Source organism: Oncorhynchus mykiss, chromosome 15 (assembly GCF_013265735.2).
Source record: "Oncorhynchus mykiss isolate Arlee chromosome 15, USDA_OmykA_1.1, whole genome shotgun sequence".
Classification (NCBI taxonomy): domain Eukaryota; kingdom Metazoa; phylum Chordata; class Actinopteri; order Salmoniformes; family Salmonidae; genus Oncorhynchus; species Oncorhynchus mykiss.
Genome location: NC_048579.1, coordinates 18,325,306 through 18,342,302, shown reverse-complemented (window position 1 = coordinate 18,342,302; position 16,997 = coordinate 18,325,306). Strand labels below are relative to the sequence as shown.

At 41.1% G+C, this 16,997-nt stretch overlaps 1 protein-coding gene across 14 annotated transcripts in view; it reads left to right on the top strand.

The window, feature by feature from the left end:
- unm_hu7910 (un-named hu7910) overlaps positions 1-16,993 on the top strand; it is a 43,925-nt gene extending 26,932 nt beyond the window's left edge. For 13 of the 14 annotated variants that reach the window (XM_021562536.2, XM_036943958.1, XM_036943959.1 and 10 more), the window contains 15 exons: positions 3,642-3,710; positions 4,488-4,712; positions 5,981-6,028; positions 10,239-10,280; positions 10,796-10,881; positions 11,010-11,096; positions 11,276-11,426; positions 11,694-11,830; positions 12,105-12,203; positions 12,476-12,565; positions 12,803-12,940; positions 13,178-13,313; positions 13,433-13,524; positions 13,856-13,989; positions 14,685-16,993. In XM_021562536.2, the coding sequence (XP_021418211.2) occupies positions 3,642-3,710; positions 4,488-4,712; positions 5,981-6,028; positions 10,239-10,280; positions 10,796-10,881; positions 11,010-11,096; positions 11,276-11,426; positions 11,694-11,830; positions 12,105-12,203; positions 12,476-12,565; positions 12,803-12,940; positions 13,178-13,313; positions 13,433-13,524; positions 13,856-13,989; positions 14,685-14,835 (1,685 nt within the window). In that variant the 3' untranslated portion in view covers positions 14,836-16,993. The remainder of the gene's footprint in view (positions 1-3,641; positions 3,711-4,487; positions 4,713-5,980; positions 6,029-10,238; positions 10,281-10,795; positions 10,882-11,009; positions 11,097-11,275; positions 11,427-11,693; positions 11,831-12,104; positions 12,204-12,475; positions 12,566-12,802; positions 12,941-13,177; positions 13,314-13,432; positions 13,525-13,855; positions 13,990-14,684) is intronic. The other variant, XM_021562542.2, reaches the window with a different exon arrangement.
- Positions 16,994-16,997: the final 4 nt, after the last annotated feature.

The following is a 16,997-nucleotide window of genomic DNA, read 5'->3' as shown; positions in this document are numbered from 1 at the left end:
TTGAACATCTTGGCCATGTTCTGTTATAATCTCCACCCGGCACAGCCAGAAGAGAACTGGCCACCCCTCATAGCCTGGTTCCTCTCTAGGTTTCTTCCTAGGTTTTGGCCTTTCTAGGAAGTTTTTCCTAGCCACCGTGCTTCTACACCTGCATTGCTTGCTGTTTGGGGTTTTAAGCTGGGTTTCTGTACAGCACTTTGAGATATCAGCTGACGTAAGAAGGGCTATATAAATACATTTGATTTGATATTTATGTTAGGGCCAAGTGTCTGTGGGTTTTCGTTCCACCCTTGTACTTGTTTGATGAATTCAGGTCACTAATTAGTAAGGAACTCCCATCACCTGGTTGTGTAGGTCTTCATTGAAAGGAAAAAACAAAAACCAGCAGACACTAGGCCCTCCATGGAATGAGTTTGACACCCCTGGTATAAGGTGTTTCTCAGTGAGTTCAAATGGCTAGCGTAAATTTGCATTGCCACTCAGATTTGCAAACAACGAGTGCTATAAACTGGGTGGTTCAAGCCCTGAATGTTGATTGGCTGACAGCCATGGTATATCAGACTGTATACCACAGTTATGACAAAACATGTATTTTTAATTACGTTGGTAACCAATTGATAATAGCAATAATGCACCTCGGGGGTTTGTGGTATATGGCCAGTATACCACGGCTAATGGCTGTATCCAGGCGTTGTGTCGTGCCTAAGATCCACCTTTAGCCGTGGTATATTGGCCATACACCACACCTATCAGCTGTCTTTCTTTCTTTCATTCGTTTTGAATTGAATCAAATTAGTGTCTTTCTACTCTTTGCTTGCTTTTCAGTTATATGCTAGTTAAATGTTTTGTGTTAACTTGATAGGTGTTTTTGTATGATGACAATAAGATTTACTTTTGCTTTCTGAAAAATCTTCAGTATGGCCTGGGCACTTCTTTACATATTACTTGAAACATCTCATGAAACAAGGCCGTAGCTACATTTTCTTTTCGTAAAGACTTGATGATGCCTTTTTTGTGCAAGTGTGAAACTCTGTTTGAAACAACATGCCAACTTCTTGGGGTACTCTTTTTGTCATTTACCAGTTGTAAATGGTACCTTTGCTGTATTTTGTTACTGCTGTAAAGTTAATATTTAGAAATTGCATGACAGAAAAAATACTACCTTTTTAAATCTTTGTTTTTATGTTTGTGTCTGTTGTTTGAAACAGCCTTGGTGTATTTTCATAAAATGATGTAGGCCTTTTCTTGCTTTGGTGAAACTAAAATCTCACTAGGTACTGGCAGTATGGAAGAAGTTGGTGTATTTTGTTAAATCGTGTCATTGCTGACATTGCAATGATGCCAGATAAGTAAAGCTTTTGTCCTAAAGCCACTTTGATTATTAAAGAGCTTTCCTCAAATTGGTGTGTGTGCTCTTTCAATAGCAATAATAACTATCTATGGCAACTTTCATACAATATATTGTAGCCCAATCCCAACGTGTTTCATATGTACAGTACCAGTCAATGTTTGGACACACCTACTCATTCAAGGGTTTTTCTTTATTTTTTACTATTCTACATTGTAGTATAATAGTGAAGACATCAAAACTATTAATTGACACATATGGAGTCATGTAGTAATGAAAAAAACTGTTAAACAAATCTATATATATTTTAGATCTTAGATTCTTCAAAGTAGCCAGTCTTTGCCTTCATGACAGCTTTGCACACTCTTGGCATTCTCTCAACCAGCTTCAACAGGAACGCTTCTACCAACAGTCTTGAAGGAGTTCCCATATATGCTGAGCACTTGTTGGGTGCTTTTCCTTCTTCACTCTGCGGTTCGACTCATCCCAAACCAACTCAATTGGGTTGAGGTTGGGTGATTGTGGAGGCCAGGTCATCTGATGCAGCACTCCCATCACTCTCAAATAGCCCTTACACAGTCTGGAGGTGTGTTGGGTCATTGTCCTGTTGAGTAACAAATGATAGTTCCACTAAGCACAAACCACATGGGATGGCGTATTGCTACAGAATGCTGTGGTAGCCATGCTTGTTAAGTGTGCCTTGAATTCTAAATAAATCACGGATAGTGTTACCAGCAAAGCACCCACTACACCATCACACATCCTCCTCCAAGCTTCAAGGTGGGAACCACACATGCGGAGATCATCTGTAGATCTACTCTACATCTCACAAACTCTGCGGAACCAAAAATCTCAAATTTGGACTCATCAGACCAAAGCACAGATTTCCTCCAGTCTAATGTCCATTGTTTGTGTTTCTTGGCCCAAGCAAGTCTCTTCTTCTTATTGGTGTCCTTTAGTAGTGGTTTCTTTGCAGTAATTCCACCATAAAGGCCTGATTCACGCGGTCTTCTCTGAACAGTTGATGTTGAGATGTGTCTGTTACTTGAAGTCTATGAAACATTTATTTGGGCTGCTATTTCTGAGGCTGGTAACTCTAATGAACTTATCCTCTGCAGCAGAGGTAACTCGGAGTCTTCCTTTCCTGTGGCGGTCCTCTGTGAGCCCATCCTCATAGCGCTTGATGGTTTTTGCGACTGCACTTGAAGAAACATTCAAAGTTCTTGAAATTTTCTGTGTTGACTGACCTTCATGTCTTAAAATAATGATGGACTGTCGTTTCTCTTTGCCTGTTTGAGCTGTTCTTGCCATAATATAGACTTGGTCTTTTACCAAATAGGGCTGGCTATCTTCTGTATATCACCCCTATCTTGTCACAATATGACCAATTGGCTCAAAATCATTAAGAAGGAAAGAAATTCCACAAATTAACTTTTAACAAGGCACACCTGTTAATTGAAATGCATTCCAGGTGACTACCTCATGAAGCTGGTTGAGAGAATGCCAAGAGTGTGCAAAGCTGTCATCAAGGCAAAGGGTGGCTACTTTGAAGATTCTCAAATATAAAATATATTTTGATTTTTCTTAACACTTTTTTTGGTTACTAGATTATTCTATGTGTGTTATTTCCTAGTTTTGATTCCTTCACTATTATTCCTCAATGAGTAGGTGTGTCCAAACTTTTGACTGGTACTGTATGTACTATATGTTCTTCTCTTGAGTAGTAGTCGTGACCTATTAACTCAGATTGCCAACAGCCGTGATGTGTGATTAATTAACTGTCAACGTTGACATTGCTTAGGGCAGGCCAGGACTGTGAAGGGTCCCCTTAAAATATCCATCCAATAATCCAAACACCATGAGGGGGCGTTAATAGTTCCGAATGTCATGGAGTTGAAGATGCCATAGATTCTGCTATGGGACTGATGGTCCATGGAAGTATTTCCATACCTGTTGGATCAGGCACTGTTACAACAAACTGTAAACCCCAGTCAGTTGTATTCATGTGACTTCTTTAATTTCCTTTTCATTGTCCTCAGTCATTTATTTACTTCATTTTTTAGCCTTTCTCTTTCCTCTTTGGTCATTATCACTTCTTGGAAAATGCACCTTATGTATGTTCTCAAATCATATTCTTGTTCTCAAGTCATATTCCTGACAGTTGAAATTGATAGTCTTGTGAAATGCAGTTATTTTTTGGATTGGAAATTCTAGAGCTGTGTAGTGGTGAGAAATGGGCTATTTTTTTGACATAATGTTTCACATGCCCACATGAACATTTCCAAACGAACAGGAGTGAAAGAGAGGCCGGTTTCTCTGGTGCAGAAGGAAGCCAAGGAAGAATCTGCTGTGGAAGAACAAAGTAAGAACACACCTTATTGAGACAGATTGGTACCTGCACTGAATCCCACAAACTTAAATGTCCCTTCACATTTGCATACAGCCAGGTATTATCTTCCGTATAGCACATACCCAGACATGCTCTTCCTATTCCAAAAACACAGATGCATAATGTGAGCGACAATGAGGATGTGATGTCAAAATGCCTGTGGACATATCCTCACCAGTATTGTTGGGGGGGGGGGGGGGGGTGGATTAGGGTGGCTGTAAAGGTCACTCAAATGACACCCTCTTGGCATATGGACTTATTTGTTTTCAGAAAAGGCATTTGTCCTGTCCTATAGCTAACCATCCATTGACCACATATTATCAGTTAATCATAAAAACATCTTAAAAAGCCACCAAGGGTAGAATAGGTGCGCTCGGATTAGCTCATCCAACGTACTGGGTGGGCGGGGTTTGCAGTAGGACCAATGAAATGACCCACAACCTGTACACACATTCTCTAGTCTGGTGGTGGTGTTTGGTCAGAGACCATCACTGTAGGAAGATATTTGAATGAAAAACATATGCATGACTTCCGGCCGGCAGAATCCCATAGAGCTACAATGACCAACTACTATGGGGTTGTGCTACACTGCCTGGACATACAGTCCAATAGCAAAGTAACTTGTGATTTGTATCTTGAAGATCAGTAAAACTCCCCCTTAAGACCGATGCGTTTTGACAAACATGGCTTCATAAGGATATAGTCCTTGGCCTAAACTAATGTCCTTTAATTGTAAAATTCAACTTTTAGCCGAGCCCATTGTGGAGGAAGTCATCCAGACAACAGAGGGGACTGAGGAAGAAGGTCAGCTTCCACCGAACCCATCACAGGAGCAGCAGGCCCCTGAAGGTGAGAGTCCGGACGCAGTGGGAACTACCGCCAAAGCAGAAGATGCAACTGAGGAATCTTTTGAGGGGAAACTGGCGGTTGAGGCAGGATCGTTTGAGGCTGAGGCTGCTGTCCAGGTAGAGGAAAGTGAGTACCCCTTTTGAAACATTGTTCATCCTTCTCCCATTAAGAATACAAAGAGTACCAGTATCACCTGGTAAATATTGCCACGGCTCATACCAACTGCTGTTCCATTTCCTCCAGGTATATCTATGCACTATCCCACCAATGTGCCCATCTGTTGGGGAAACAGTTTGAGGGGAGATGCGTACTGTGTCCCTTCATAAAAATATAAAAATATTCATAAAAAAAAAATTCTGTTGCTGTGCTTCATTACAGATTTATCCATTAAGTTTCGTGTGACTGCTTATCCTGAGGGGAATGCAATCCAAAGCTGCTATTGCATAAACCTGCTTGGCCCAGTGCCCCGTCTCATTTTCCAATTAGAAACGTTGGTTAAATAGGCCCTGGATGTTGATTTGGGGGCCATGAAAACCACATGAACAAAGAAATTGCAATTGGGTTGGTCAAAAAGAAAAGCAGGGACCACCCGAAAAGGCAGCAGGAGCGTTTCTCAAGCTGAATGGCAACTGCACCAACTCATGCGACAACCTTAAAGGGGCAATCTGTTTTTCAGTAACAAAGGGTTTTATAATAACAAAGGGTAACACCACGGTTTATGTATGTATGTATGTATGTTACATTACAATGTGTGTTTGTAACTCATTCGCACATTCATACTTACATGAGTCAGTTTTGCATGACATTTGTTTAGAGGATGAAATCGATGCCATTAACATGAAAGGTAAGATATTCGGTATGTTTTGATTATTCATTGGCCAAACACAGAGTTTTCTACTCTGTCCTTCCTTGCCTTCTCCTTGATTAACTGGTCTTAACTGTGACCTTGCATTTACCAGTAAGCATAGCTTATTGCAGTGTGTTTGTTAGATGTTTTGAATGGTCTGTGAATAGTTAGTTAGGTTATTTATGAAGTGTCTTGCAGAAGAGTCAAAGCAATTTACTGACCGGCCAGGCTCCCAGGAGACACGGGAAGCAAGTGTGCTACACACACACACACACACACACACACACAAACACAAACCAATGTGTTATCTTTGATCAGTCCTCCTTAACCATGTACCATATAAACATGCTTATATGGCAAAAAAAAACTGGGAAAGCTGAAGCTGTCCCAGAACTGAAAGGTTAGGAGTATAACAAGTATTGTACCATAGTCTTAAACCATTGTTTTTTTAAAGGAACACTCTCAGCTAGAGCGCCTGTGTCTCATTGAAACGAGGCAGTACTGACTGTGCTGTACCTACTTGCCTGTGCATTTTGTTTTCTTGCAGAGGAGCCAGTGGCAGTAGAGGAGAAAACAACACAGGAAGATTCAGAAGGTGGGTTTACCAACACAAGTTAGAACAGACATAATCACATCGTATGCCAACTGTTAAATCCATTAGGGTTGGCAGTCAAAAAACATGGGACTTTAGGTACTCTAGTGGTACTCTGATGCAGACCAGGCTATTTTGTAGAGTAGCCTTATATACCTCAGATCAGCCGTATACAGCTGCTGTTGACAGGCAGGCTTGACATGGTGGCGGCTCAATGTAGCTGTCACATGTAGCTGTGTATGTAATTATAGCACCTGTGGGCGTTTCCCAGTGCTTCCAGTCATTCAAGGCCACCTCAAAGGCCACTTATGTGACTGTCATTTCTAAGGAGGGCTTCACCTGCATGTCTAGGGTTGTGTGAGTTTGTGCGTTTTTCCATTTGGTTTTACAAATGTTCCGGCTTCCTTTTTGGGTGGTTCTTGCTTTGATTTGTGACTCAAGCACTAGGAAACTGTGGTATTGGCTGCTGAGAGTGCATTTGTGTCACTGATTGACACAAATGAGTTGGCTCTTAACCGTGGAGTTCGATGTTCAATAGACGTGGTGTGTAACACCACAAGACTAGGTATCAAAGTCACAGTTTCTCCTAATAAGCCTTGACTGATATACGACCCATCAGCACCCTCTTCTGCCTATACAGCAGTAGGGAAAACATTGTTCTGAAGTTGGAAAGTGGGGTGCAGTTTGAAAAGCCCCACAGATCCCTGGCATATGGTATTTATCCATTTGCCTGGTAAATTGTGACATAACCACTCTTCTCATGTCACTGTTCTGAAATGTAAGCTTATTCCTGGTTGCGTGAGACGTCTGTTTCATTTTAATCTGAGATTTGTAAAATATGAGTAATCCATACAGTCACGTGTAAAGCAGACCTCTACAATTTCAAGTTTCTAGTATTTCAGAGTGTTACTGCTGTTGACGTCATGATTTTTGTCACTAAATTGGTGAGCACTAGTTTATTCGCTATCCAATCTTTTCTATAAACCTTTTGTGTTTTCTAAGAAAGTCATTATGCTTTTTAAGCCAGACGTGTTTTGGGGGGTCAAATGTGTCTTGCTTTATCGTGTAATGTTTTTTCCACCATGCTTTAGTTTGATGAATCTGAAAAAGCTTTATTTAATATTTATTTGCGCTGCTACTGTGTGTTGATAGCATTCATAGCGTTCTTCTAGCTGCCATTTTCTTCCCTTCGGGTCATTCCACCTCAAAAAGCACAGGAAAGAGGATTTCGACACCCACCATTTCCGATTGTTCTGAAATCGTTTCAGTAGTTAAAAACAGATGAGATGAGCATTCCTGCAACATTGTTTTGTGGAAATAGAATTTGATCTCTAAGAAATGTAAGCTAATTGATTGCACCCAAATTGGAGATTTTAAATTATAGGACTCATATAATATGCAATAAAAATAGTACCCGATATCTGATTTGGTACCCAAATTCTAAAAATAAATAAGACAAGGATTCCAGAGAAATGGTCAAAATCCACCCACGGACCTCCGACACCCCACACCAATCCCACCCCAACAATGAGTATCAGTTCTCTATGTCTGACAAGTAGTATGGAGCTGCGGTTTCTTTATTCTATATAATGCATTCTGAGTGAATTTGGTGATGGGTTTTTTTTCTGTTCAGAGAAATTTGTCATTAGGTTTATGTCCCGGTTTTGACCACTAGATGGTGCTGTTCCTTCTATTAGGTAAGGCACATTTTACCATGATGTATACCATGTTAATGATATCTTGAGTGAGAGTGCCTGCGTTCTCGGTCGTATTCAGCCATGATTACTACAAGTTTAGATGACTGGCTAGACTAACTGACCAATCTAAACATTGTTAGCTGACATGGCTGATTGAGTGACTGTCAGTGACTGACATAACAAGAGGAAAAGTACTGATGCACAACCAAATTTCGAAATTGCACCCTGTGTATTCTACTATTCTAACTCTAACCACTAAGTTGAGACCCTGAGTCAGTTCATAAAAACAATATATATATACAGTACCAGCCAAAAGTTTGGACACAACTATTCATTCCAGGGTTTTTATTTTATTTGTATTATTTTCTACATTGTAGAATAATAGTGAAGACATCAAAACTATGAAATAACACATATGGAACTATGTAGTAACCAAAAAAAGTGTTAAACAAATCAAAATATATTTCATATTTTAGATTCTTCAAAGTAGCCACGCTTTGCCTTGATAACTTTGCACACTCTTGGCATTATCTCATCCAGCGTCATGAGGTAGTCACCTCACCTGGAATGCATTTCAATTAACAGGTGTGCCTTGTTAAAAGTTAATTTGTGGAATTCCTTTCCTTCTTAATGCGTTTGAGCCAGTCAGTTGTTGTGACAAGGTAGGGGTGGTATACAGAAGATAGCCCTATTTGGTAAAAGACCAAGTCCTTATTATGGCAAAAACAGCTCAAATAAGCAAAGAGAAACAACAGTCCATCATTACTTTAAGACATGAAGGTCAGTCAATCCAGAACATTTCAAGAACTTTAAAGTTTCTTCGAGTACAGTTGCAAAAACCATCAAGCGCTATGATGAAACGGGATCTCATGAGGACCACCACAGGAAAGGAAGACTCAGAGTTACCTCTGCTGCAGAGGATAAGTTCATTAGAGTTACCAGCCTCAGAAATTGCAACCCAAGTAAATGCTTCAAAAAGTTCAAGTAACAGACACATCTCAACATCAACTGTTCAGAGGAGACTGTGTATCAGGCCTTCATGGTTGAATTGCTGCAAAGAAACCACTACGTAAGGACACCAATAAGAAGAAGAGACTTGCTTGGGCCAAGAAACACAAGCAATGGACATTAGACTGGTGCAAATCTGTCATTTGGTCTGATAAGTCCAAATTTGAGGTTTTGGTTCCAACCACCGTGTTTTTGTGAGACTCAGAGTAGTTAAACGGATGATCTCCACATGTGTGGTTCCCACCGCCGTGATGCATGGAGGAGGATGTGTTGGGGTGCTTTGCTGGTGATACTGTCAGTGATGTTTTTTTTAAATTCAAGGCACACTTAACCAGCATGTCTACCACAACATTCTGCAGCGACACACCATCCCATCTGGCTTGTGCTTGGTGGGACTATCATTTGTTTTTCAACAGGACAATGACCCAACACACCTCCAGGCTGTGTAAGGGCTATTAGACCAAGCAGGAGAGTGATGGAGTGCTGCATCAGATGACCTGGCCTCCGCAATCACCCAACCTCAACCCAGTTGAGATGGTTTGGGATGAGTTGGACCTCAGAGGGAAGGAAAAGCAGCCAACAAGTGCTCTGCATATGTCTGAACTCCTTCAAGTCTGTTGGAAAAGCATTCCAGTTGAAACTGGTGGAGAGAATGTCAAGAGTGTGCAAAGCTGTCATAAAGGCAAAGGTTGGTTACTTTGAAGAATCTCAAATATAAAATATATTTTGGTTTGTTTAACACTTTGTTTTGGTTACTACATGATTCCATATGTGTTATTTCATTGTTCTGATGTCTTCACTATTATTCTACAATGTAAAAAATAAAAAACCCTTGAATGAGTAGGTGTGTCAAACTTTTGACTGGTACTGTATATATAATACTTTGCTTTTACTTTGACATGTCGCAACCAGCCATTAACATAAGTGGTTTGTGACCCATACTTTAAGAAATACTTACCTAATCGCAGGAACAGCACCATCTAGTGGTCAGAACCTGGTAATGTCTGGATGTGGGATGGGACATAAACCTATACTTCAATGACTCATTTCTCCACAGGGGGAAAAAAACATCACCAAATTCATCAGAATACAACACATAGGACACATAGGATGAAGAAACAATACCCTGAGCCACAGCTCCATACTTCTGGTCAGACGTAGAGAACTGATACTGTATACGTGTTGTTGTGGTAAGATTGGCATGGGGCGTTTGGTGGCTTTTCACCATTTCTTTGGAATCCTTATGTCTTACTCATTGTTTAAAAAATGTGGTGGTCCAAATTGGATGTTATGTACTAGATTTATTGAATATTACATGAATCGTATAATTTGGGTGCAATCAATTAGCTTAATTTCTCAGAGATGAAATTATATTTCAACAAAATAATGTGGCAGGAATGCTAATCTTATCTGTTTCTAACTACAGAAATGATTTCAGAACAATCAGAGATGGTGGGTGTCATGGCTTGCTGAAATGACATGGAATGATCCTTTATTATGTATTTCAGGAAATGCAGAGGACCAACCAGAGGATATGCTCCAATACAAAGGTACGTGTTCTTTTGTTATGGATTCCTATGGTGAACATGAGCTTTCTAGATGAGCAAGGGGTGACCAACCCTGCTAGAGAGCTAGCCTGCCGCAGGGTTTTGTTCCAGCCCTACTCTGACACACCTACTTATTCTACTAATCGGCTGAATCAGGTGTTTACGTGTAGAAATGGAGCAAAAGCCTTCACACACAGGATGGTTTGCCACCCCAGCACGGTATTATTGTACTTATTCTCCTCAGTTGGCATTCGTGTTGCCCCACCTAGCCCTGCCACTGAAACTGTGTCTAGCTTTTCATTCTGAATACAGTCATTTAAATCTACCCACTGAGTCACAATGAGTGACGCATCTGGAAGTCCGTTTAGAGTTGAAAATAAGAGGGATTACAGTTTGGTCTGCAATTTTATTGAGAGACAACATTGTAATTTTCTGAGGTTGCACCCACCCACACACACACACATGTTGAGTGATACAACTAATAGCTCACTTTTATGACATTCTGTTCTTCATTTCAGCCAAGAAGAAGAAGCCTAAACTCCTGAATGCATTTGAGAAAACGATCAAGGCGGAAATTGACGCGGCTGAGAAGTTACGTAAAAAGGTGGTCTTATGATGTCCTATTTATATATAACACTGTGTGATGTTTTTAATTAACATGCTCTTATCTTGAAAGTAAATGGATGAATCAATGCTGATCTGTTGTTTCCCATGTCTTGTTTCGCCACCCAGGGGAAAGTGGAGGAGGCTGTCCGGGCTTTTGACACTCTAGTTCAGCAGTACCCCCAGAGTCCAAGGTGTCGCTATGGGAAAGCCCTGGTGAGAACCACAGTCTAAATACTGTAGCATGCCATTCTCCTGGTTTATTTTGAACTGATTAAACAAATATTAACCCTTTATCAAGTTAAACACTAAGTGTGTTTATCAAATCTTAAATAATGTTTACTATGATCCTAAAAAATGGGTGAAATGTTCTGGGGCCCATTATGTATGTCCAGGCCGAAGATGACCTGGCAGAGAAGATGCGCAGCAACGACATGCTGCAGAAGGCCCTCAGCACGTACAAGGAGGCGTCAGAGCTGCCCAACGCCATGCCTGACCTCATCAAGGCCACACTGAAGAAACGGGCCGAGCGTCAGCAGTTCTTAGGTAACCTACAGGGCCAAGCGTGCTGGAGTGCCTACACACACACACAAATTACACCGTACATTTTTCTTGTGTACTTAGTTTGAAGACCATTGCGCGACTCCAATTGTAATTTGGTAAATTGGTTGTTGTAGTGGTTGCCTTTTCGATTTAATTTAATATAATTCATTCAGTATTTTGAAATACTTTCTCTAATTGAGATTACTGGGGATTGTGGTTGTGTGCATAGAGTGTGTTGTGACTCCTTCCCTCTCTCTCTCTCTGGTGTAGGTCGTATGAGGGGTGCCTTAGCCACGTTGGAGAAGTTGGTACAGATCTTCTCTGAGGACGTGGCCCTGAAGAACGATCTGGGTGTGGCTCACCTGCTCATCGGAGACAACAAGAGCGCCAAGAGGGTCTACGAGGAGGTGAGCCGTGGTCCAAGTCATCACCACTTTGGGGTTTCCAAGCATTTTTTTTTTCTGGGAAATAATGTGTTGAAAATTTAGTGATTTTGCTTTGCAACACATCTTCACCTGGTCTGCTTCAGTAAACACATTACTAACAGAATTGTAATTTCCAAGATTACATGTAAATGGAATGTATCTAGCATGACATTTTCAGCAGGGAAATGTCAATGAGTATCACGATTGAATGTTTGATTAACAATTGACGATTTCTAAATGACGTGTCCCCTGGTAGGTGTTGGCCATTGCACCAAGTAACGGCTTTGCTAAAGTCCATTACGGCTTCATCCTCAAATCAGAAAATAAGATAGCAGAGAGCATCCCATTCCTCAGGGTAAGTACTGTAACCAATCATGCTCCCAAAGATTCGAACCACTCTTTTGATCCTGAAACCACTCTCTCTGCACTGAAACCCGCCTCCCTGCACTGAAACCACTCTCTCTGCACTGAAACCCGTCTCTCTGCACTGAAACCCGTCTCTCTGCACTGAAACCCCTCTCTCTGCACTGAAACCCCTCTCTGCACTGAAATTCCTCTCTCTGCACTGAAATTCCTCTCTCTGCACTGAAACCCCTCTCTCTGCAATGAAACCCCTCTGCACTGCAGGATGGTTTGGAATCAGGGGACCCTGGCACAGACGACGGCAGATTTTACTTCCACCTCGGAGACGCTTTGCAAAGAATGGGAGACGACAGTGTGAGTTAAGATCAAACTCAGACACCAAGCTTACACCAATACTGACTCCACACCAGCAGTATTCACTAGATACATGTAGTAACTTCACAGAGTATGATATCAGTATGACTTATCGTGATAGTATTTTTCCTCTGACAATAAGATAAAACAAGAGTATTTCAATGTACCTTTTATAATATGAGTTCAAATGCCTTGTTTTTGGAATACTACAAGCACAATGGTCTTCTCCTCTTCCAGGCCTACAAGTGGTATGAGAGAGGGCACCAGAGAGGTCACTTTGCCTCCGTATGGCAGCGATCTCTCTACAATGTGGACGGTCTCAAAGCCCAGCCATGGTGGACGCCCAAGGACACTGGCTATATGGATCTAATCAAGGTAATGTAGATGATGACAACTTGTCTCATCTGTTTGTCTTTTCTCCCTGATAGTCACAGAGTTCTAGAGGGAGCACGTCCTCTCTTTTCCTTTGACAGCGTGAGCAGAAACATGGAGGGCTGTCTCCCATCTTAAAATAGTCAATTCTTCTTCATTTGAGTTTTGACCTGGTGTAAAGCTGTGCTTGGACTGACCATAGAGATATAATAATATGAATAATGTGGGTCTATGTCATAGACCCTGGAGAGGAACTGGAGGACCATTAGGGACGAGGCCCTGTCAGTGATGGATAAAACCACCGGCCTCTTTGTTCCAGAAGAGGAGAACCTCAGAGAAAAAGGGGAGTGGGGCCAGTTCACACTCTGGCAACAAGGTAAACCAATCAAACACTTCACAACTAGCAACTGGCAAGTCCCTATGTCAGAAATACACTAAATGTAATTGAATGGAAAGAATCCTGAGTATGGGTTTAGTGATGTCTGTTCCTTGCAGGCAAGAAGGCAGGGGAGTCCTGCCACAGTGTTCCAAAGACCTGTGGCCTGTTGGAGCGCTACACAGAGGCAACAGGCTGCAAGAGAGGACAGGTAGGTCACCCCACCACAGACGTGACGGACATGCCAACTATCAGACAGATGGACAGACAGCCTGGTCCTGCAGGCTCCTACTGGAGATAGATACAAAGGAAGGCTATGTTACGCTCACTGATATTTCTCTCAATTTCTGTTGTAAAAATAGGAAATGTTTCTTGTTTTCTTTTAGGTTTTCATATATTAATTGTCGGAATGCATTTTTTTAAAAACATAATTCATATTTCATTTCAACTCTGTTCACTTTCTCTGGGTGTATGACTGCCTCTCTCTCTCTCTATCTCTCTCTCTCTATTTCTATATTTCTCCATTTCTCCCTGGGTTCCAGATCAAGTTCTCGGTGATGCAGCCTGGTACTCACGTCTGGCCCCACACGGGGCCCACAAATTGTCGCCTGCGCATGCACCTGGGCCTGGTCATCCCCAAGACAGGCTGTAAGATCAGGTGCACCAACGACACCAGGTAACATCTTCCACAGCCATCAACGTCATCCCCTTGTTACATCTAACAACATCACCCACTTGTTAGTTCTTGGTACAGTGTAAGACTGACCATTTGAGTGCTCTGTACTTGATTGTCACTCAAGACCAAGTGTAGCTGAAAAATGTTTGAACTGTTATGTCGATTTTGTGGACTGTCAGTCCTTGCATCCATAGCTCTGTCTACGAATTTGAGTGGTTACATTTCCCCAGCCCCAACCCTCTCAGCTTTATACCAAACTAACTCGAGGAGCTGCCATTAAATAAAAAATCATGCATGTGGCTTCATTAAAGCTAGAATTCTTAGTTGTTACATCCACTTTTCTACTCATTAATTAAGGATATAAACCCATAGATTTTTGAAGATTAGAATTTATAAATGCCTCTGTCGTATAAACTGTCGTACCACATCAGAACCCAAAATATACGCTTGTTTACCTCCAATGTTTGCAAACCAATGTAAGTGTAAACAAACACTATATAGCTTCAAAACATGGTTAAACAATCATTTTGATATCATAGATGGTCAGTCCCTGTCTATAAACTTGAGAGTGGTTCCATTTCTCCAGGCCCATCCCTCAGCTTTTTACCAACACAGAGCCATGGTGGCACTTTATTGTTTCAATTAAGGACTGTAGCTTTGACACAAAGGCTATGGTCTCTGCTGTTCTCTTCCAGGGCTTGGGAGGAGGGGAAAGTGCTCATCTTTGATGACTCCTTTGAGCACGAGGTGTGGCAGGACGCCGACAGCTACCGGCTCATCTTCATCGTGGATGTGTGGCACCCCGAGCTCACCCAGTACCAACGGCAGACTCTCTCCCCCATTTAAAGAATGTATGGTAAAATGACCCCAGCACTCACCTACTGGAGTGCTGGGGTTAACACTCATAAGAACGGAAGGGTCCATAGTATCTGGTCTCTGTCTGTCCACACATTCCTTCACATTCGGCCATTTTAGGTCAAAGGTGACAAATGTGACTTCATTTTGGAACCGTCTAGAAGAGTTACTGAAGGCCCTGTCAAATTGGAAAAAGCCTTAGTGACACTTTGGAACATTGACTGCTAACTGTGGTACTCACCAACTTGGTTTTTAGGCCAAAATGTGGACTTACGGTAAGGTGTGGGTTTAATATCACATAGGCTGTGTTGTAAATGTATCACAAGTGCATTCTTGTTTTTCATTAGTCAACCAAAGTGCCATGTGTCTGAAACATACCTAACATACAAACGGTAACTGAACAAAACGTTAGTATTGCAGCTAGTGAGTTTACTGTTGTATAGTTACTGATATAATTTCTTAAAGAGATCGTTTTCCTGGTTTTTATCCCAATCTTAATCGTTTTCTTTCCTCAAGAAAAGTTATTTGATGATTTTCATGTTCAAGTCTTCCAAAACGTGAGGTAAGAACTCAAATAAGATTAGAGTAACACGGAAAACTATCCCGTTAAGATGTTGCTAAGCTAGCTAAACCTCTGCTAGCTGTTGTTTCTCGAACACTTGATTTGGTTATTACACAGCTCTTATTGCATGTAATGGTCATGCATTAACTTCATGTTACTTCCATAGCTTTATACAGTAATCTGCATCTTACTTTATTTTGGGGTTCTATTTTTAGTAATACAGAAACACTGCTTATTAGGTCATTCCATTTCACTCGTATGATTTTCGCATGTCACTTTAGATTAATGGATGGGACATCACAATGCCAAGAATGTTTTTATTGCAGAATTAATATTGTAAAAAAACATATTTTTGTACGCTGACATATTTTCAACTGTGCCTTGACCTGGGAGCACACACAGCCCATTATACTCAACAGGCTTGTCTTTGTAATTTAAAGTCCTGCCAAACTTGTGTATTTACATTCTTAAATGTATCAAATATGAACATTTTGACTGAAGGCATATATTTTGTACATGCATAACATTTGAATGTTTTATAAGATGCTAATTTACCTGTGTAAAAGTTAGGCAGGAGCATGTTGAATGTACACCAGTCTTGTCACACTGCATTCCAAACCTGGGTCAAAATATGTCAAATACTTCCCAATACTTCAAATGCGCTTAATTTAGTTTGCCTTGTACAATGGAATAGTCCCTAAGAGGAGAAGTCCGAGCTAAATAAAGTGCACTACATAGGCTATACTTGAGTATTAGAAAGCATTTCACCCAGGTCTGCTGCATTCCAGGTATAGCAAAGCTGACTAGAAGGGGTCTTTGCTTGACCAATGTTGATTTTCTAATGGAAAAAGAAATGCCGAAGCATATTCTTCTAGATGTTGTTATTTAATTACTCTCTATGTGCGTTGGTAATCCGCTTCATCGCAGCAATGAAATCATGTCCAAATCAGTCCAGTGGGATTCTGCTGAGTTCATGTGCTATCAGAATAATCAGAAACTCAGGACTAAGAAATTCCTGGCAAGCCCGCGGACTCATCATAGCTACCTGTTTCAGATGTCCAAAACCGCTCATACTGATCTTACGGGTAGGAAATACGAGTGGGAAACTGGGGTAACATCAATGTACCCCACGTTTCCTACTTCAGAGGAGTATGTAAACATATCATAATGCCATGGGTCGGAGTCATTCGTTAGGACGATTGGATGTCATCCTGTCTGCCCAAAAAAGGATGAACTTTTCACCCAAGTGTGGCTGTCTGTCATGGACACGGGTGTCTTGGGGGTCTGTTTGGGCTGTGATAACACATTCAAGTTATCCTCCTGGCTTCAAAATAGTTTCTTAGTTACAATGGGGTAGTAAATCAAGCACGTTCACAAAAGCCACATCGTTTTGAGAATTATTTCACCTTTTGTGGTACTCTGTTATGAATCTATCACTTTTTGTAGTGTTGAAATCACTGAACTGTTCCATCTGTTGTAACTTGGCCTGCCAAGTAAGTAATGCATCTTTCAATTCTGTTTTGTATGTTGCACTGAATAATTGTAAACTAAATAGCTTCTTTTCAGTAAATGAAAAATGAGGTCAAACTGG